Raw genomic sequence first — 21,358 nt, forward strand, 5'->3', positions numbered from 1 at the left:
TCTCTGATCTGCATGAGATCAAGCCATGACAAGGAACTAAATTGGTTCAATGGGAGAGAACTTGTGCACATCCAGAGCGGGAGGTGCTGGTCACAGTAAGAAAGGAACGTTGCTAAATAAATGAACTTTTTTTATTATTATTATAATTCTTTCTGATTTTCACACACCATTTTCTCCCCAATTGTACTTGGCCAATAGGTTGAGCCGATGTCTCGTCATAAACGCTGGGGTAGCTGGTTGGGGGCGTGGTCAGGGTGGGGTAAATCCTCCCGTTCTCCCCATTCAGCATAGTTAGCATTTTAGCTGCTAGCCCAGCCCAGGCAGACACGATCGGGGATTTAACCTCCACAGTACTTCTACTCAAGTAAAGAAAAGAGTGTGTGTACTTAAACATTTCCGCGCGCACGCACGCACGCACGCACACACACACACACACACACACACACACACACACACACACACACACACACACACACACACACACACACACACACACACACACACACACACACACACACACACACACACCTACCTACAGGCTCTTTCACACCGGCCTTGAAAGCCGAAAAATGCACGGAAAATAGGATTAGCGCCTCCGATGTGAAAGTCGTGAACGGGCTTTGGTGGACAATTGTTTTACGCCTTTTGTCCCGCGACGGGAGGTAGTAACAGCGCCGGGTTACCTGGCAACCCGCCTCCACTTGAAAGGTCGTCGCAGCCAGCCGGAAAAGGTGCGAATGGTCTGCTCATTCATAAAAAAAATTACAGGGGAAATCACCTCATGTATCAAGAAAGTGCACGAGTGAAAGTAAAAAAAGTAGCCTATACAATCATGACTGCAGGGACGCCAGGAGGAATGCTCCGTGCGGTTAGGCTTTATGCTCAAACGATGTTGACATTAGTAGGTAGGCTACAATTAACGGATATAATAATAAGCTTCAGAGGGCTATAGCTGTCTGTGGCGAGTTGGTCTGAGGTTATTCCCTCTCGAAATCAGCTCTGTGCATTCCCTTACAAAACTACTAACATGTGCATTTATAGCCTATACTATTCCCCCGACGAACGTTATGCAGACTGCAGCTGTTTGATATGCGGGCGGTCGTGTATCGTTCCAATTTTAGTAGGACACCATATCGATCTGCCCGCCCACCATGCGAGTGCACTATCCTCCCTGCTCAGCGGACTAGGAGGGAAGTCTTGTTGAATGAATTCGTTCATCATACAGTAGCCTAGGCTACACTAACCTATGAAAATATTCATTTGGGCTAGGAGGAGCAGGAAATCCGCTCCGTTCGCCTTTCAATCCGGGAGCAGGGGATTTCACCTGAAAGTACACAGCAGCACGGTAATGTGGCCGTGCTGCTTGGCTCTGTGTGAAAGCAATTTCTGTGGCGAGGCGGCTGGCTTTACGGGACTCCTAAACGGCAATTTTTGCGCGATCTGTGTGTGAAAGAGCCTTTTCTTTCAAGCCCTTCAGCTCTTGATTTCTTTTCCTCTCTCTCTCCTTGTTCTCACCTTGTTTGTGTGCGCGCGCGCGCGTGCGTGTGTGTGCGTGCGTGCCTTTCTACTCTCTCCTCTCTCTCTAGTCCCTCTCTCCTCTCTCCCTCTCTACTCTCTACTGCCTCTCTCCTCTCTCCCTCTCTACTCTCTCTCTCTCTACTGCCTCTCTCCTCTCCTCTCACCCTCTCTACTCTCTCCTCTCTCTCTACTGCCTCTCTCTCCCTCTCTACTGCCTCTCTCTCCCTCTCTATTGCCTCTCTCTCTCTCAAGACCAGGAAGACCGCTTCAGAAGTCAGATAAATGAGCAGTGTTGGTGGACCCCTCTGGAGCACGCAGCGACAGGCGGCTCCATGATGCCATCTGTTTGTGACATCTTCAGTGATGTCATTAATCAGGGATTGTGATGTCATCAGTGATGTCACTTGCGCAATTGTGATGTCATCAGTGATGTCACTTGAGAATTGTGATGTCATCAGTGATGTCACTTGAGCAATTGTGATGTCTTCAGTGTCATAAATCCTTCCTGTCTGCATGAGGCTATATAAGTGGTGGAAGTCATCCAGTCTGCCGGAAATAATAACGATAATTCAACATTTCCCACCTGGCAACACTGATACTGCCTTCTGTGTGAGACACAGCTACAAGTCAGTGTGGTACAGTGACACATCTGAAGGAATGGCTGTTCGAGCAGAGCATGGTGACAGGCAGCAGCTTCATGATGCCGTCACGGCAGAAGACCTGGACACACTGAGGAGCGTGCTGCAGAGAGACCACTTCAGAAGGCTGATCAATGAGCAGTATCTTTATGGGAGGAGGACTCCTCTGTGGCACGCAGCCTGGTGGGGTCATGCTGCCTGTGTGGACTACCTGATCACACAGGGAGCACAGGTAGACCTAGCTGATGAGGGTAACTGGACACCTCTCGACTGGGCCGTGTACAACGGTCACCTGGACTGTGTCCGGATCCTCCTGGAAGCCGGGGCCGACCCTAACAGAATCATACACGGCTCATACACCCCTCTCTAGTACAGTGCTGTACTCAACCACCTGGACTGCTTCCACCTGCTGCTCCAGGCTGCTGGCGTTCTGACCCGTGATGTGGCTTCTCGCCTGCTGCAGGTGGTGCTGCTTAAAAGGTGCAACACGGCCTCCGTCCAGCTGCTGCTGGACCACGGTGCTGACCCGGCCCTGGTGACCACAAAGCAGGCACAGCTGGAGAAGAGGGCGGATCCTGAGGCTCTCAGGGTCTTTCTGGAGGCCAAGAGATGTCCTCGCAGTCTGGCCCACGTGTGTCGGATCCGGATCCGCCAAGTGCTGGGCACACATCGCCTGAACCAAGTCCACTCCCTACCACTAACACAAGTGATGAAGGACTTTGTGCTCCACCAAAACTGACTTGAAGGGAGTCAGTTTATTTCATTTAATTTCCTAGATTTAGTTCTTCAATGACTGTGTTTCAAACAACTCCAGGAGCAGAGATGATATACCATCAGCATACACCTCCTGTAGCCAATATTAATATGATGTGAGGTTCAGTTCAGCTTTGCACAGAAACAATTGGGAGAAATACTTTTTAATTTTAGACTTGATTACATTTCAGAGCCTGTAATTATTTTACTTTTACTTGATTAAACAAGTTGAATCAGTACTTCTACTTTTACCAGAGTCTTTATTTAGACAAGTAACTGTACTTCTACTCAAAGAAAAGAGTGTGTGTACTGTTGAAATAGGCCGCAGATGAAGCACTGTGTACGGCCTAAATGTTACGGCTCAGCATGAGTCACCCAGAGCTGTGGGGCCAAGCTGCCCGTTTGCGCCGTAGAAATGCACAGTCCAGCCAAAAGCAGAAGTGTGGAACTCACAGAGATGAGATCTTAGTCATGTATAATGATTGATTATAATTAACAAGCTAAGCGATGCATAATGATTTGTTATAATTAATAGGAATGATAGCCTCCATATCATGTCATATAATTTAATCTTATCATGTATCACCTAATGTAATAATATTATAATTAGGGATGCACGATATATCGGCAATCATATCGGTATCGGCCAGTATCGGCCGATTTTTTAACATATCGGTCATATCGGTATCGGTCAGATGTTGCAATGTTAATATCGGTTATCATTATCAGCCAAATTCTTCACATTGATATGAAATAATGCAGTAAATCTATGATTTATGGGCTTTTCCAAAGGCTTTGCAAATAAAGAAATGCATAACTTTTTCAAATTCAGTGTTAACATGTGTTTTTCAGTATGTACAAAATGTGATGATCATAAAAATGTGGTTTTATACAGATCATATCGACATCGGTAAATATCGGTTATCGGCCATAACAGCAATGTTAATATCGGTTATCGGCATCGGCCAAAATTTTCATATCGGTGCATCCCTAATTATAATTGTAATAATCATCATGATAATAATTATAATGAAATGTATCAGTGTAATCAAGAAATGTGATAATGAACTATATTACGAGTGATTCGATGCAGTGAATGATTAAGGGAAGTATTCTGAAGCACTGTGTTAAAGGTCAAGCCGTGATACCTAGTAATGAAATATAGGTCACGAGGGATTAAATGATTGGAAGATGTGTTGATTAATTGTGACGACAATCGATCAATACATATTACAATCAATAATGAGCCATTATTACAATCAATAATGATGATTATTATTATTAATGATAAGCCATTATTGATAATTGAGCCATTGTTAATTGTTAGTTATTGAGAGATGTATTGACTGACTAACATGAGTATTGACACCGAGGTATTAAATACTAAAAGATGTTGAATGATCAATAATCAAAAGTGAATAGAGATGCATCTAGTTTTGTGAGGCTATTACACAAGAGACACCAGTCTTGTGACTTTTCGGACTTGTAATGCTGACACAGCGTGTCAACCGAATACGGGAATTTCCATTAGTTGCGAAATCAAGACAACGCGATAACCATATATGGAATGAAGCGATGTTGAATGGCCAGCACCCCAGGCCACTGTGTATAGGGGGGATGGACTCACACAAACATTATAAAAGTAATTGTCTCAAAGATATCGGGGCCAGTCTGCACATAGAGGATTCCCACACAGAAGAGGGCTTCACTCTGGACCCTGTAATGGATTAAGGATTGCGAGCATTTACCATCGGAGTACACACAGAGGATTATTTCAAAGTTATGTACAAGGACAGAGCATGAATCGCGGACTGGACCATTTCCCCTTAAAGACTTTGGAATACTTTTGGACTCTGTGCGTCACTCTCTGCTCGCCTCCAAGTTAGCGTGGAAGTCGGGAACCCAACGAGGTGGCCACCTCAACGGGTCTTGAGCAAGGGGCTTTCCAAAAGGACACTCGCTGCTCGGAGGAGACGGGCCCCGGCTGGGGACCCTGCTCTCATCCTCTCTCCACCCAAAGTAACTTGATGAGTATACCACCAATAGCATTAGTTAATTAGTCTCTATAAAATGACATTGTATGTAACTGTATTACTGGATGAAATCAGTTGTATAATCAATGCTAATGCTGTACCCTGCTAAAGCTTTAAAATAAAACAAATCAATTGGATTTAAAGTAATGAAGTGGACATTGAATTATGTATATTTTCCCTTGATGGTAATCATATGGCTAAAGGTGCGTGTAACATACTAAAGGCTCTTAAGGGTTATCCTGGCTCAAACAAAATAGCAATGCCCCTATGACTTTACCTAGTCATTAAACATTTCCTAGTCGGTAACAAGTGCAAGATTCAAATAGGGAACGAGCTGCCATAAGAAACAGACTCGACTGTTCTAGTTATGCCCGGCTCCAGGCTATTCAGCCGAGGCCGCTAGTCAGTGGAAGAGGGGTAAGGAGTTTGGAATGAACACCCGGCAGTTAGAGCTAGGCTAATCGTTTCCCGCCCTACAGCTTAATTAAAGTAGCAGAAGCTAGGTGGAGTTATACACATCAAGCTGTTACTTTCGGACCCGTTGATTGGAGAGCTGTACTTCCAGTATCAGGATCGGTCTTAACTATACTGAGGATATTGGCAGAGAATCGCGACAGTACTTAAACATTTCCCATCTCTGCTCCCTTTACCCCCGCGTGCACGTGCACGCACACGCGTGTGTGTGTGTGTGTGTGTGTGTGTGTGAGACGTGTAGATAAGATGCTGTTGGTGAGAGAGTGTAACATGTCCAGGCTGTGGTACAGGCCTACAGCCGGTGTGTGTTTAGCCACATTTAGTTCAATGTGTGTGTGTGTGTGTGTGTGTGTGTGTGAGTTGATGTTCAAAATGAGAGGCGGAGCCATGTCCTCTGTGTCGAAGGCCCAATTCCAATCCGCCTAAAGACTCAAGCCCTGAACCCTCAGTCCCTCTAATGGCCGCCATCTGAAAGTGGTTGAGTCATCAAGTGTGGGAGGGATCCACATTGGATAAATAGGAGGATTGGGACAGCAGAGCCCTTTGCACTTGACAAGATGATGTTGACTTTGGCAGGTTTGGGGTTCGCTATATATTGTTTATTGTCAAGACGCTTTGAGGGATAGACTCCCTGATGAGTCTGTTCTCATCCAGGCTCTGGCTCTACAGAGTGGACAACAGGTCATTTAAAAATAATAAATATAGCCTACTGCAAAATCTGCAATCTGCAACATGTGTAATTATAATTAAAATAAGCATAATAATGACATGTCACCCAACATTATACACAATGTCAATACTGTACAATACAGATTCGGTAAAACTATTTCTCATTCATCAAAAAAGTTGTGGATTGCAATTGTAATAGAAATGATCGATGATTATTCTAGGATTGTGTAAAATAACTACTTGCATTCCTCTGATATAATATTTTTGTCTAATCTGAAATCCCTATTAATGTAATGTTTCATTGTCAATTAAGGCATTCCAGCGCACTCGCAAACACCGCGTTCGTTTCGCGCGTGTTTTTTTTTGTTTTTTTGACAGATATTTGCAGCCTTCCCTGTTTTATACGTCACAACGCTATGCATTGTGGGCAATTCCCTTTCCGTAAGTGGCCACAGCTTCTCCCTTACGGTAAGGAGGCAGATAGGGCTCACTCCGAGCCATCATTCACTTTGCGATTTCACCGTGGGACATCCCTAAGCCCTCACTCCCTTCACGTGAACGCGCCTCTAAGGGCTTGAGTCAGTAAGGGGGCGGATTGGAATTGGGCCATAGTTTCACCATCATCTCTCTCCCAAAGTGAACGTCACTTCCTGCTTCAGCACTGTACCAGAGATTTTCATCCGCCATTTATTTTCCCATAGACATTTCATAAAATGCTTATAAAAAGAGTTTTACTTGTTCAAACCAAACGGTTCAGATATATTTAGAAACAGGAGAGACAACATAACATTTTACAAAATGTCTATGGGAAAATAAATGGCGGATGAAAATCTCTGGTACAGTGCTGGAGCAGGAAGTGACGTTCACTTTGCCTCTCTATACTACAAAGATAGTAACGGAATTCTGGACAAAATCCGATCTGCCAAAAAAACTATAATCTTGCATTTTTTGGTCTGAGAGACAAAAGTGTCTAGCGGTCCTTGATATGGAAAAGGTGAATGAGAATCACTGATTTTGATCTAACTACTAGAGGAGTGCACAGGGATCACACACACACACATACAAACACACACCTACAAACACACACACACACACACACTTACAAACACACACACACACACACTCGACCATTCATTAAAGCGATTACAGTGCGCACGGCCGCACGCCTAATCCAGTTGAGCTCCAGACGACGCTGACCGCCGGCAGGGCCACTCGATTGGCTAATGCGGAGTAGAGCTGCAACTATCGATTCTTTTAGTAATCGAGTATTCTACCGAATAATCCATCGATTAATCGAGTAATCGGATAAGAACCCTTTTTTGTGTTTTCAAAGGCTTATCGTAACTATACACCAAAAAATAAGATAAATCTCTTCAAATAAACAACTACATTAGTTTCTTTCTTAGAAAAAACAACATTTTTATTTTTAAATTGCATAGAACTGGCAGTGTCATCTTTTCAACCTGACGTTTGAGTTCTTCCAGTGTACAGCAACCGTTAAATATTATGAATGAATGGCTTACTAGCTAGTTTACATCGTTCATTTACCTTACAGCTGCATGAGGCAACTTCACACATTGCTGCTTCCAAATGGCAGCGGGAGATAACTAAAACATTTGAACTTTAAGACCCAGAAATCCTGTAATGTGATGTCAGTAAACTGTGCACAAGCACGCTGGTCGCTGTATGATAGCTTCACAACAAAGGAAAATGGAAGAGTACACACATTAGTGGTTTATATTGGAACACTTTCAAACTTGCATGCAAAAAGGGGGAAACCACAACCAAGTTAAATTGTAGAAAACTGTATTTATTAACTCAAGGTAATTGCACATATTTACTGCTTTAGTTTTAACATGAACCCAACCAGTGCTTTTTTTTCTTTTTTCTGTCATTATTGAACGAGGTGACGTAATCTGGGCCTTGCCTTGCTAAGCAGTGCCTAAAAAATAAAATAAATAAAAATAAATGTCTCTACACATACTGGTGTGTATTAAACTAGTGTCTTCTTCAGCTCAAGTCCAAGTCAAGTCCCAAGACTTTGAGGGCTGATTTTTTTATATATAAAATATTGAAGAAAAAAAAATCCAAGTCCCTCACAACACTCTCTCTCCTTCACTGCCTACTTCCTTTAGCCCTTCACCACCTCACTTCCTCTCTCCTTCACTGCCTACTTCCTTTAACCCTTCACCACTTCACTTCCTCTCTCCTTCACTGCCTACTTCCTTTAGCCCTTCACCACTTCACTTCCTCTCTCCTTCACTGCCTACTTCCTTTAACCCTTCACCACTTCACTTCCTCTCTCCTTCACTGCCTACTTCCTTTAACCCTTCACCACTTCACTTCCTCTCTCCTTCACTGCCTACATAACCTCTTCAATCCACTCTGCAATATGTGCACCCGTGTGTCTCTCTTCAAGGGGCATGGTTGTAAGGCAGTGGGACTCCATTTCCCAATCCTCTCTCAGAAAGTGACACGTCACCCCCATATAGGCCTCTGTCGCTACACTTGTCCAAATGTCAGTAGTGAGTGCCATCATGTTTGGCGTCTTAAGCCTCTCGATCAACTTGCCTTTGACCTCCTCATACTTTTTCTCCATCTTATTCGTGAAGAAGGTCCTTGAGGGAAGTGTGTAGTTCGGGTTGAAACTCGAAATCATCTTTCTGAATCCTTTATCTTCCACCATGGACAGAGGGCGCATGTCTGTCACAATCATATTCAAAATGCTATTGCTGAACTCAGCTGCTTGTTCACTTGAACATGATGGACCCGTCCTTATAAAGCTGTCCATTGTACGCTGTGATCCGCTGAAAAAGAGGTGAAATAATAATTAATATTGATATTTATTAGGTAAGTTCATAACAAAACTGGAGAATGCGCATTTACACACCCTAGACCTGTTGCCTATTATTGACACAAATATCAGAATAGCAAGATAACAGGTCAGGTGGTGTAATAATTGGAGCCTAAAATGCACCAATTAAATAGTTGTTTGCAATCATCATGAGAAGAGTCGACCGGTCTAGGGTGTGTAAATGTACATTCTCCACATACACACTCTTTCTCTCTCTCTCACACACACACACTCACTCTCACACACCAACAGGCTAGTGTGATCACACACACACACACACACACACACACACACACACACACACACACACACACACACACACACAACGCTGTTAAATTAGCCGCTAACGTTAGGTTAACGTTAGGTTGAGCTTTGTATTTCTCACAGAAAACGGCAAGCCACATCAAAGAAATGCAGCGTGAATGCAGTTACTAATAGTCATATTGGCAACGTGGCAAGCCAGCAGCACAACTACTACTAGTCTTAATATCAAGTAGCAATCATTAGCATACATTTACATTAGCGTTGTGTATAGTTAACGTTACGTTACCTTGCTCCGCTCGACGTAGATGCGCTGGTGGATGCGTAGACTGGATGTTTACGGTTCAGGTGCTGAAGCATTGACGAGGTACTGTTGTGATATGCAAGGATCGTCTTACAGTACTTGCACACCACTGAGTTCGTGTCCTTTTTCAGCGTGAAATGATCCCACACTTTAGACAGTTTCGGTCGCTTTTTCGGCCCTGGTTCTTCCCTTCCCGGCTCCTCCTGTCTGCTTTCTCCGCCGCCTCGTTCCATTTTGCGGGGTCCGCTCGCTATAGCTCTGCCTCTCTGGTCTGTCTGCGATCATGTGTCCTCACGTGTTTACACCGGAAGAGCGCTGTGCCACACCAGTAAGCGTCCGTGAGAAACAGTCTCTCTAAATGCCGTGTCGAGGCGAATCATTTTGGCCTCGATCAATTTAATTATTCGAGTTATTCGAGGTACTCGAGGAATCGCGACAGCTCTAATGCGGAGCAGGACACCTCTATCTCAATAGCCGATCGCATTAGCTTCCTGGTTATCGACCAATCAGAAGTGCCCCGGCCACCATCCGGCCATCATAATGGGCTGAGAGTATTCAGACTGACAGGGGGAGTCAAGTTGTGGAGCAACAGCTGAACCAAAGAGGCCACTTATGATGAGAGGCATCATTTCACCAGATCAAATCTCCTGATTTGATCAGTACTTTGATTCATACATACACTGCTAAACATCCATTTTGATCAAAACAATCATTACCTGGAGTCAGTGGATATCTGTACGCCTGTAGGTAGGGATGCACGATAATTATCGGACCGATAAATTATCGGCCGATATGGCCATTTTGCGTTATTATTTATTATTCCGATAATGGCCTTTTTCCGATAAATTATCCGATAATAATCCTGCTTTATTTTTTGCCTCGGAAGCCGAGCTTTTGTTGTCGCACACTTGTGACATCACAGCTGCGACGCAAACATGGCTGCTGCCAGTGTGTTGCTGTTTTTCAGTTTCAGAATGATCAGAAAGCTACTGTAATTTGCAATCCATGTCCCACACAGGTTCCGAGAGGAGGAGAAACCTCTAAGCTGGCGATGATGCAGCTGATATGTTTGTTGTTTTTGTTAGCGAGTTTTGTTAGCATTAGCTCGTAGCGTGGCCTACCCTGCAGGCTCGTCCGCTTGGCAGACAAACTGCTTGTGACATTTACAGTCTGTGGCTTGTGATTAAACAGCCCCGCAAAGCACTTAATACACAGAGCTGGCGTAAACTTATAGAAACTAATGGAAACCCCTTTACCCGAAATGAAACATCCAGGGATTGTGTATTTACATGTAACTCCAAAAAACCTCTCGCTAACGTTAAGCTAACCGCGCTAGTTAGCGTTAGCTGCTGGACAGAGCCATCTAACAGAGCCAATAATGAAAACAAAGGCGCAGTCGCGCACATTAGGCTACATAAAAAGCATCAGTCAACATCACATAGTGTCTTTTCTTTTCTCTTTCTACTCTCTCCCTCTCTACTCTCTCCTTCTCTCTACTGCCTCTCTCCCCTCTCTACTCTCTCCCTCTCTCTACTGCCTCTCTCCCCTCCTCTCTCCCTTTCTACTCTCTCCCTCTCTCCTCTCCTCTCTACTCTCTCCCTCTCTACTCTCTCTACTCTCTCCCTCTCTACTCTCTCTCCCTCTCTACTGCCTCTCTCTCTACTGCCTCTCTCCTCTCCTCTCTCCCTCTCTACTCTCTCCCTCCTCTCCTCTCTCTACTCTCTCTCTCTCTCAAGACCAGGAAGACCGCTTCAGAAGTCAGATAAATGAGCAGTGTTGGTGGACCCCTCTGGGGCACGCAGCGACAGGCATGATGCCATCTGTTTGTGACATCTTCAGTGATGTCATTAATCAGGGATTGTGATGTCATCAGTGATGTCACTTGCGCAATTGTGATGTCATCAGTGATGTCACTTGAGAATTGTGATGTCATCAGTGATGTCACTTGAGCAATTGTGATGTCATCAGTGATGTCATAAATCCTTCCTGTCTGCATGAGGCTATACAAGTGGTGGAAGTCATCCAGTCTGCCGGAAATAATAACGATAAATTCAACATTTCCCACCTGGCAACACTGATAATACCTTCTGTTTGAGACACAGCTACAAGTCAGTGTGGTACAGTGACACATCTGAAGGAATGGCTGTTCGAGGATGTCATTGCTACAGGCAGCTTCATGATGCCGCCTGTGCAGGAGACCTGGACACACTGAGGAGCCTGCTGCAGAGAGACCACTTCAGAAGGCTGATCAATGCGCAGATTCTTTATGGGTGGAGGAGGACCCCTCTGTGGAGCGCAGCCTGGAGGGGTCATGCTGCCTGTGTGGACTACCTGATCACACAGGGAGCACAGGTAGACCTAGCTGATGAGTATAACTGGACGCCTCTCTACTGTGCTGTGTTCAACGGTCACCTGGACTGTGTCCGGATCCTCCTGGAAGCCGGGGCCGACCCTAACAGAATCATATACGGCTCATACACCCCTCTCTACATCAGTGCTGCATTCAACCGCCTGGACTGCTTCCACCTGCTGCTCCAGGCTGCTGGCGTTCTGACCCGTGATGTGGCTTCTCGCCTGCTGGATGTGGTGCTGCTTAAAAGGTGCAACATGGCCTTCGTCCAGCTGCTGCTGGACCACGGTGCTGACCCGGCCCTGGTGACCACAGAGCAGGCACAGCTGGAGGAGAGGGCAGATCCTGAGGCTCTCAGGGTCTTTCTGGAGGCCAAGAGATGTCCTCGCAGTCTGGCCCACGTGTGTCGGATCCGGATCCGCCAAGTGCTGGGCACACATCGCCTGAACCAAGTCCACTCCCTACCACTAACACAAGTGATGAAGGACTTTGTGCTCGACCAAAACTGACTTGAAACTTGAAGGGAGTCAGTTTATTTCATTTAATTTCCTAGATTTAGTTCTTCAATGACTGTGTTTCAAACAACTCCAGGAGCAGAGATGATATACCATCAGCATACACCTCCTGTAGCCAATATTAATATGATGTGAGGTTCAGTTAGCTTTGCACAGAAACAGCCGGGAGAAATACTTTTTACTTTTAGACTTGATTACATTTCAGAGCCTGTAATTATTTTACTTTGACTTGATTAAACAAGTTGAATCAGTACTTCTACTTTTACCAGAGTCTTTATTTAGACAAGTACGCACATCTGAACAGACATCTATGTACCTGCTCTAGAATCCTCAATCCTGTAGTGTAGAACCGCAGCACCATCCTTTGGTGAGTCAGCCCATCCCCCTGCTGCCCCGGTCGCTGCCCCACCCCCTTTACTCTGCCGATCTGGGGAGAGCCGTAGACACACACATGCTTCCTCCGATACATGTGCAGTTGCCAGCTGCTTTTCACCTGACAGCGGGGAGCTTCACCGGCAGGACATAGCATGTGGGAGGATCACACTATTCCCACCAGGTCCCTTCCACCCCGAAGAGGCACGCTGACCGACCAGAGGAGGCGCTAGGACACATACCCTCATTCCGGCTTCCCACCCGCAGACACAGCCAATCGGGCCTGTATGTAAGTGTGTGCACCTTAAATCTCTACTGTGCACTTTAGATCGCTGCTACGGTTGTCATATTTGCACTTAACTGTTGTGCTGCACTTTAAGCTGCTGCTCTAGACTGTTTTTATAATGTTTTTATGTGTCTTATCTGTTATTATGTATGTACTCGTATTATGCTTTTTGCAACCCAAATTGCCCTTTTGGGACACTTAATAAACTTGAATCTTGATCTTGAATCTTGGACACCCGACCAAGGATGCATCGAACCTGCGACACTCGTGTTGGTAGGCAGGGAATCTACCGCTACATTACCCGGACGCCCAGCTAAATAAACCTTTGAAGTTGGTCTTCCTGCACATTTGTGGAGTTGGCGCTATGGATCTGTATGCTGAAAAGTTTTTATCCAGTATATTTTAAACCTAAATTGGTCTCCACTTACTGCGAGCCTTGAGGCTGAAATCAAAGGTCACTTCCTCCATGGTACTGTCCTCAAGCTGAATCTTCTCCTCCAGCAGTGCTTGACCTATCAAGTGCAGGGCCTGGATGGGAAAGGCATACCGTACATTTAGTTACTACAGGTGGTGAGAGCAGGGATCAAAGCAAAGCAAACAAAAACTGAGTGAAAGGTTTTCCAGGCTTATTTGAGCTATTTCAGGCTTTTTAACTCATTGAGTGCCATGGACGAGTATGTTCGTCATTTCGTTTAGTAACGTAGAGTGCCAAGGACGAGTATGTTCGTCAATTGCGTTTTTTGACGGTGGGACGTGGATCAAAGCCTCAGGCATCTCCTGTACAAATATGGGAGCTATTGAAGGTGTATAACCTATTTTACGGACTCATCGGTGGCGACAGTGCTCTCCAGATTAGAGAAATGTCCGAAATATAGCCTGAAAAAGCCCCGTGATCAAAGAGAAACCGCTCATGCTGCAGCCCAGAGCCATGTAGATTGCTCTGGCTGCAACTGACGGTGCCTGGCAACAGCAGTCAATCCGCGCACACAACTGAGCTCCTCTGCCTCTGTCTGTCTGTCTGCATAGTTTCTTCACACGATTAGCCGCCAGAAAGGCAGCACCCGACGCCGAAGTGCCAACCCTTTCCCTGCAGTCCGGCTTGGCATTTCCTTGTCGCGCTGCCTGGGAGGCGGCGCACAAAAAGCACTCCGAAAATAGACGCTGGGTGCGTGAGGCTGTGTGTTACTAGTGTGGGGAGGAGTTTGTAGCTGTGGGGGGGAGAGGGGGGTGGGGCACCCAGGGCAGCACACAACTACACCACGTCACTACATCAGAAAATATTAGCTAGAGTCAGTGAATGTGCTTGAAATGCTGCATTTCACAAAAGGCTGAATATCTCAGCTTCTAGATAGAAATGCCTGTATTTGCTGTTTTTGACCTATCTTCTCCGGCTGATAACTAAAGAACGGAAAATGGTATCAATAAACTTTTTTTTGCTGATGATACAATAGAGTCTCCTTGTTCTTTTTGCGTGTTCGGTGTTTACATAGTAATATCAAACAATATTCTGTGGGCCTCGAGAAATCACTGAAAACGCTCTGCAACTCTGGCACTGGGAGCGTCCGTTCTCCAAAAGTGGCTGGCACTCAATGAGTTAAAGTGGCCGTTCCCCCCCCCGCGCTGTGCGGTCGCTTCCCATCGGTTTTCATGTAAAAAAAAAAATAAAAAAAAAGAAAGCACTCATTTCACTGTAAAGTCCCCAAACACCCAGTAATTATGCATGAATTGTGTTCCAGGCTGAATCAGTATGTTATAGGTTCCAACACAGACATATGCAAATTAGGGGCTATAGTGAATCACAATTAATATCTGTTGTTGTTGTTGTTGTTGTTTTTATAAGGTCAAAATGATTTTTTTGTAAATAAAAGCTTTCATTCAAACTCAATTCAATACACAAATTGAAATAAAATAATATACATTGGGGCTTTAATTTTTGTACTTTTCACATTTCATATCTGACTCCAATTGACTGAAATCCGTCATAGCTATTGAGAACTTTAATCCTTGGGTGAGAGTAAGAATAGGGAAAAAAGAAAGAGTAATGTAAGGTGTTACCCTCTGGATCATGGCCTCTGTCCACTGTGTGGCCCGGTACTCCACAGCTCTCTGCAGGACTCGTCTCAGGACGTGGATGAGGACATCACAGCAGAGAAGGTGCACTATGCTGGAGAAACGCGGGCAGAAAGGTGGGGGCACCGGAGGGGGCAGAGCTGAGCGTGGTGGTGGGGGGGGGTGGGGGGGGGGGGTCAGATAGAGAATTCATTCATTAGAAATGGGGAAAACAAAGTTCTCGCATGTTGGGACAGTGCAGAGGGTAGACATGTTGGGACAGTGCAGAGGGTAGACATGTTGGGACAGTGCAGAGGGTAGACATCAGTCACCTTTGTCATTGCCATCCTGAGCTCTCCTCTTCTTCTGAGAATCTTCTGCCTAAACAAGTAGGATAAAAACTGATCTGAGCAGACGATCGAGAGAAGCTGTTTCGAATAGAGAACAATGAAATGCAAAAGTGTTGTTAGGCCTTTGTTCTACCTTGCTATGCTGGGATTTAGAGTAGTGGTAGAAGAAAGGGTTGAATTCTGCCATACACTCTTTTTTTACTTCATACAAGCCATGTCCTGATACGCCCGGTTTCCTGAGAAGGGAAGCAGAACAGCCATATTAAACCTCTTCACATTCATCAGCAAGATAAAACTCATGTGTTGTTTCTCTGTCTTCACATACTTGAAGGTGGCAACTTTGGGCATCACAGTCTCCAGGCCTGTTTCATGGCTCTCCTACAAGAAAACATTTGACAGTAGTTTAGTTTTAAATATTTCTTCACTTGTGAATGTGAAGAGCTTAAGGCTATAGAGATGTTGCATTATATATCTCACATTCTCTGGCAGGCCTTTGACCAGGCTGCTATGAGCCATGGGCTCAATGCACAGCAGGTGGATAACCTCCCTCATCGTCACATCCTCTTTGGTCACCTGACTGATCCCTGGGACATAACGCTCACCTGGACACACAACAGACATCAGTCTGACATCAGTACAGCAGGGAAAGTAATGGGGCAGCCCCCACCCCCTAGCCCCCACCCCCTGCCCCCCAGCCCCACCCCCTGCCCCCCAGGACTTATTATGTCCAGTCTACTATTCGGCAGGCCAACGACATCTTAGATGACCCCTTGCATGTGCTGAATTCCTAATTTGAGATCTTAAACTCAGGAAGGAGGTACAGGGTCCCTCTCTGCAAACACAATCGCTATAAAAACTTGTTTATCCATCAATCAATCAAGCTTATTAATGATCAGCTAGGGGAGGGCAGACGGACACGTAGGACCTGAGAGTTCCTTGAATAGCGTGATTTGGGCATAGCCTACGAGATACACATTCATGTATCTATAATATGATGTGTCTGAAATGCAACTCAAATTGGAGTATGAGTGGGAGTGTGCGTGGGTTGTAAGGATGTGTGAGGTATACTTTGTACTGTATATGAAATAGTAGATGTGCTGCTGCCCATGGTGTTGGGCTGGTTTTGCTCATTATGTTCACATTATGTCTTCTTGCACTATCTTTGTATTGTTGTTTGGTCCGCTGCAGCATGGGCTTGTCCTCCAAGACAATTTTCTCCTAAGGGAGACCAAATAAAATAATCTAATCTAATCTAATCAGTCAAATACTGTAGGTTCATATCCAACAAACTAACTATCCAAGATTGAGTTTAAAATGTACACAGTGCATTCCTTATTTTGAAAATGGAGAGAGATGAAGCTACCGACGATGACGATTAGAAGGAAGAGCATTTCTTCTGTCAGCCGATTCCACTGTTTCAAGACTTCCTGCAAATTGAGTTTGATTCCATGAGTTAGTATAACAGTATACACGTCATCATGTTTATTAGTATATACAGTGCTGCAATGACTTTTTCCTGAATTATTCTTGATTTTTTTCCTCACCTGGTCTTTGCTTGAACAACTTCCATTGAAAATATCAAAGAGCTCAAATCTCAACAAGATCAGCATGAGAAAGTGGTTGGGGTCCATTTTGGAAGCAGCTATCTGTAAATAAAGGGGGGGGGAATCACATAATGTCACCACACTCTGTACAAAGGGAAGATTTGAGAGCACGAGGAAAATGCTGTGACTGATGGACACTAACCTGAAGCATGAGAATGTCCTTATCATACATCTCGTCCCTGCATTTCGCATCCTGATAGTAATAAACCTGATCATGTGAAACAAAATTTAATTCAGTTACAATTGATCTTAAAAAATAATAATACAAATAACAAAATGGAGATGATTATAGAATGAAAATGATGCCTAAAACGCCTGAAGAATGTTGTCCCATACCTGGCTGACCAAGGAGAGGCCGTTCCTGCGCCACATCTCAGCTGAGACCTGGGCAGCTAGAACCACACAGCGTAGAGGATGCTCTACGAACTGGGTGTAGTTAAAACTCTCCTGTAACAGACAGAATGTTTTATTCATTGATAAAAGTACAACACAGCACACATTGACCACTTGCTTGCATGGACTAACGGTAGTAGCTTACTCAAACTTTCTCAATGAGGATGACTGAATGAGTGACTGTAGGCAGAATTAAAGTTTATTTTCATGTCACTTACAGGATCAGCAGATTCGTGCAGATGTTCAACTGCTCCTGTTCTACACAGGTGTACATACAGGCCTAGGAATCACAATGTACAAAATATTAAGTTCACAAATGACAGAAAGAATACTGAAGGATCAGAAACGTCCATCATCTCAAATAGCAAATCACTGAGAGACTCATATTCTAGTTCTCTTACCAGCAAGCAGCCTGGAGATGGGCAGATGTATGCTGACAGGCTCTGAAGACACTTTGTATGGACGGACATGGAGGATTTGCTTGCACATGTAGTAGTCAGTGGCTTCGTAGTAGAAGGGCTGGTTATTGCAGCGCATCAAGGCTTTGTGGCACTCCTTAAATGCAAGGAGCAAGACCTTTTCCTGAGGGGAGCAGACATAAGCAAGTGTCAGTCAGGTACAGGTGGGTACTCCCTCCTTTTAACCAGTACTGGTTTGGAGATGGACTAGTTGCAGGATGACTCACATCTGATGAGCACCAGTCCTGAAACATGGCAAGAATGTGGCGGAGCTGGATCTGGATAGAAAAGCCAGCCTCCCATTCTGGCTCGACCTCAATGTGTTGACCAAACTGCCGCTTCACCTCTTCCATACCCTGATAAGGAAAGGTGAAGATTCATCCAAGTTGCCAAAGACCATAACTCACTTAATAGTCACGCACGAATATACATTACAAGCCATGGAAGAATGGATGAGGGCTGAGATGTTTGGTACTGTACCTGCATGCAGTTGAGGAGCCCAAGGAAGATTTTTAAGCCTTCTAGGAACTCAGTCCTCAGCTCGTCAGTCCACAGTGAGGGCTTACTGATCAGAATATACCTGAGAGAGACAAAAGTTACATCTTGGATAAGGACCAAATGTATTGATTAATACCAGAAACCTCTGTTAAATCAGAGGGTTGTCCTAATCACCTGAGGTCGTGAAAGATGATCTGAATGCGGAAGAACTTGTCAGAGTTGTAGCCTTGGAAGTGGAAGCGGTTGTTGGCATCCAGGTGTTCACACAGCAGTTCCATGACTGTGTCAACTATCACCTTAATGACATTGCACTCCTCGATCAGCTGCCTGGCCTAGTGGAGGGACAGGCATGTGAGAACAAAGATGGATGATGGGTTTTTTTCTGTTTTATTTATTTGCAAATATCAAAATCAGAAACAGACAAAGGAAAACAACAGACGATTGTGCCGGTAGAGACAGGAAACCCTAATTGAGCTTATTCTGGGTCTCTACCTAAGAAATTACACCAATATTGATAATAATCTGGAAAAATTATAAGTAAAGACATGGGAACATATGGTCTTCATGAAGAAGCACAAGTGTGACACATGTACTCAAACTCTGATAGAATATCTAGATGCTGCTATAGACCTTATTCGCTAACCCCGGACAGCGCCATATTGTTGACATACCGTCCTGCAGCTGACAACTATAGTAACAGCCTTATTGTCGTTTCTGTTCCATTACAAAATAGGGATAGTGATGACAGCAATAAAAACCCCAGAGTTGTTGTTTGTATGCTGCCGTTAATGCCTGTAATAATAAACAAAAGAAAAAACGAGGTGAACAGACTTTGCTGTGAGGAGCTGTCAGAAAGTTTCACCTGTCTCTCCTAACTATCCACACATCTCCTGTGCTGCTGAGGTATCCTCCGTCTCGCTCCCTTCACGTCTGTGGACGGTAGAGATAGAAACAAACCACGGGGACTTTATTGCTGTCGTTACTACAGCCGTGTGTAACGCAGGTCACCATCCGAACACAATTGGAACGATACAGGTAACGCTAACGGCGGCTAGCTTCCTATAAACTCTGCTCTTACATAGGCTGTCACTTAAAGCGGCTGCGCTATGTCAACAACATGGTGGCAGTGGGCGTGCCCGTACGTGAGTGACGTCAATCGAATAAGGTCTATAACGAACAATACGTACCAGTGGGTACAGTGAAGATCTGATATCTAGATGGTGCTATAACAAACAATACGTACCAATGTGGGTACAGTGAAGATCTGGACAGACAGAGCAGTGATGGATATACTTCTTTCATGGTCATCATTGATGAAGTCCTTTTGCAGCTGCTTGTAGTGCTGAAAAGACAAAGTAGCAGCATGTAGGTCATTCATAGAACAGAACAGATGATAAGAACATGAAAACATTTCAATTTTTTTTTTACCTTTGTAAACTCAATTGCAAACAGTCTCTTGAACTCTGTCTCCATTAGCAGACTGCAGAAAATCAATTCATGCACTATCTTGCGAGCCCCTTGTGGAAATAAGAGAGAAAAAAACGTCATGTTAGTGTCACAAAACATGGAGTTGACAAGATCAAGCTGTTAATCAGTATTAAAAATCAATCCCAGATCCACTTGCCTTTGTACATCCTGGCATCGTGCAGCATGAGCCTGCTGATGAGGCATGGGTGGTCTGGCTCTGCACTGGGCTCTAGTGCCACATGGCAGAAGGCCTGCCTGAAGCCCGCTGGATCACACACACACACACACACACACACACACACACGTCACATGACATGAGATTATAAAGGTCCAACTGGGGAAGCTGTGCAGGCCTGGGACTCCCTGTTGTCACGCCAATTCAGTCAGGAGTAGTGCCTTACATCTTACAGAACACTAAGTGCCATGTGCACGATCCATGTGCTGCACATTCTCACATTCAAAACTACAGCATACTAGACTACTCAAGTTAATGAGGTTATCAAATATGAGGTTCTTGATTGTTACTGTTGTTGTATGCCCGTCGCAACAAATGATAATATATATATATATATATTTGTTTCCCTTTCTTTTTTCTTTTCTGAAAAATTTCCCCATTTTCTCCCAAATTGTAGTTGGCCAATTTCTCCCCCCCTGCTGCCCCGGTCGCTGCTCCACCCCCTCTCTCTGGGGAGAGCCATAGACTAGCACCATGCTTCCTCCGACACATGCGCAGTTGCCAGCCGCTTCTTTTCACCTGACAGTGGGGAGCTTCACCGGCAGGACGTAGCACGTGGGAGGATCATGCTATTCCCACCAGTTCCCTTCCCCCCGAACAGGCACCCAGAGACAAATGATAAAATATTTAAAATTTTTCTTTTCTACTAGTCAGAACAATGTCTATTTGAACTGAGTATAGCCTTTCCAATATCTGAACTGATGTGGCTTAATGCGCAAAAAGGTCACACCTGGTAGTACTTGACTTCAGGCCTTTTGCAAATCTTTACCAACCACTTTTCTAATGGCATGAAAATGGGGAGTCCCACTTTGGCCTGGCACACTGCCAACAACAATGTCTGGATGGTAAACAAGCAATAGGGAACAACGGGCTGGGAGATTTGTGTGGTGTGTGAGTGTATACAGAGATCCTGAGCCAATTGTAAGAAATGGTACTAGCATGGTACTAGTCTCCTAAATGGTCACGTGGTCACCTCTCCCCTGAAGTGTTGTGAGAGAGAGAGAGCCTGGTATGACGCGGGGTTAGTGCTGACCTAGCAAGTTAACTTGAACTTGAGATTGTGAGTTCCCAAACTCCGCACAAACCACACATAAACACAAAGCTGCCCCTTGTTAGCTCAATATAGTTGTAACTAAGCTATTGGATTAAAAAATATTTTTTCCAACCACAGATTTAGCTACTACATCAACAAACTTCACATGTAGCTTTAGCTAATCGCTCCCTGCTAACATGAGTTCGTGTTGCTAAATCTCGCGTTTGTGTTGTGTTGCTGAGAC

At 44.7% G+C, this 21,358-nt stretch overlaps 1 protein-coding gene across 4 annotated transcripts in view; it reads right to left on the reverse strand.

Moving 5' to 3' along the window:
• The window catches only part of ubr1 (ubiquitin protein ligase E3 component n-recognin 1), a gene marked incomplete at its 5' end in the record, with an annotated part of 52,342 nt that overhangs the window by 15,440 nt on the left and 15,544 nt on the right, over nucleotides 1-21,358 (reverse strand). For all 4 annotated transcript variants that reach the window (XM_083633669.1, XM_083633668.1, XM_083633667.1 and 1 more), the window contains 18 exons: nucleotides 13,456-13,555; nucleotides 15,083-15,237; nucleotides 15,409-15,457; nucleotides 15,560-15,662; nucleotides 15,752-15,804; nucleotides 15,904-16,028; nucleotides 16,790-16,853; nucleotides 16,971-17,072; nucleotides 17,173-17,238; nucleotides 17,367-17,477; nucleotides 17,642-17,703; nucleotides 17,825-18,005; nucleotides 18,109-18,237; nucleotides 18,362-18,461; nucleotides 18,554-18,711; nucleotides 19,623-19,721; nucleotides 19,808-19,896; nucleotides 20,004-20,111. In XM_083633669.1, the coding sequence (XP_083489795.1) occupies nucleotides 13,456-13,555; nucleotides 15,083-15,237; nucleotides 15,409-15,457; nucleotides 15,560-15,662; nucleotides 15,752-15,804; nucleotides 15,904-16,028; nucleotides 16,790-16,853; nucleotides 16,971-17,072; nucleotides 17,173-17,238; nucleotides 17,367-17,477; nucleotides 17,642-17,703; nucleotides 17,825-18,005; nucleotides 18,109-18,237; nucleotides 18,362-18,461; nucleotides 18,554-18,711; nucleotides 19,623-19,721; nucleotides 19,808-19,896; nucleotides 20,004-20,111 (1,854 nt within the window). The remainder of the gene's footprint in view (nucleotides 1-13,455; nucleotides 13,556-15,082; nucleotides 15,238-15,408; nucleotides 15,458-15,559; nucleotides 15,663-15,751; nucleotides 15,805-15,903; nucleotides 16,029-16,789; nucleotides 16,854-16,970; nucleotides 17,073-17,172; nucleotides 17,239-17,366; nucleotides 17,478-17,641; nucleotides 17,704-17,824; nucleotides 18,006-18,108; nucleotides 18,238-18,361; nucleotides 18,462-18,553; nucleotides 18,712-19,622; nucleotides 19,722-19,807; nucleotides 19,897-20,003; nucleotides 20,112-21,358) is intronic.

This window comes from Poromitra crassiceps, assembly GCF_964638095.1.
Source record: "Poromitra crassiceps genome assembly, chromosome: 3".
Classification (NCBI taxonomy): domain Eukaryota; kingdom Metazoa; phylum Chordata; class Actinopteri; order Beryciformes; family Melamphaidae; genus Poromitra; species Poromitra crassiceps.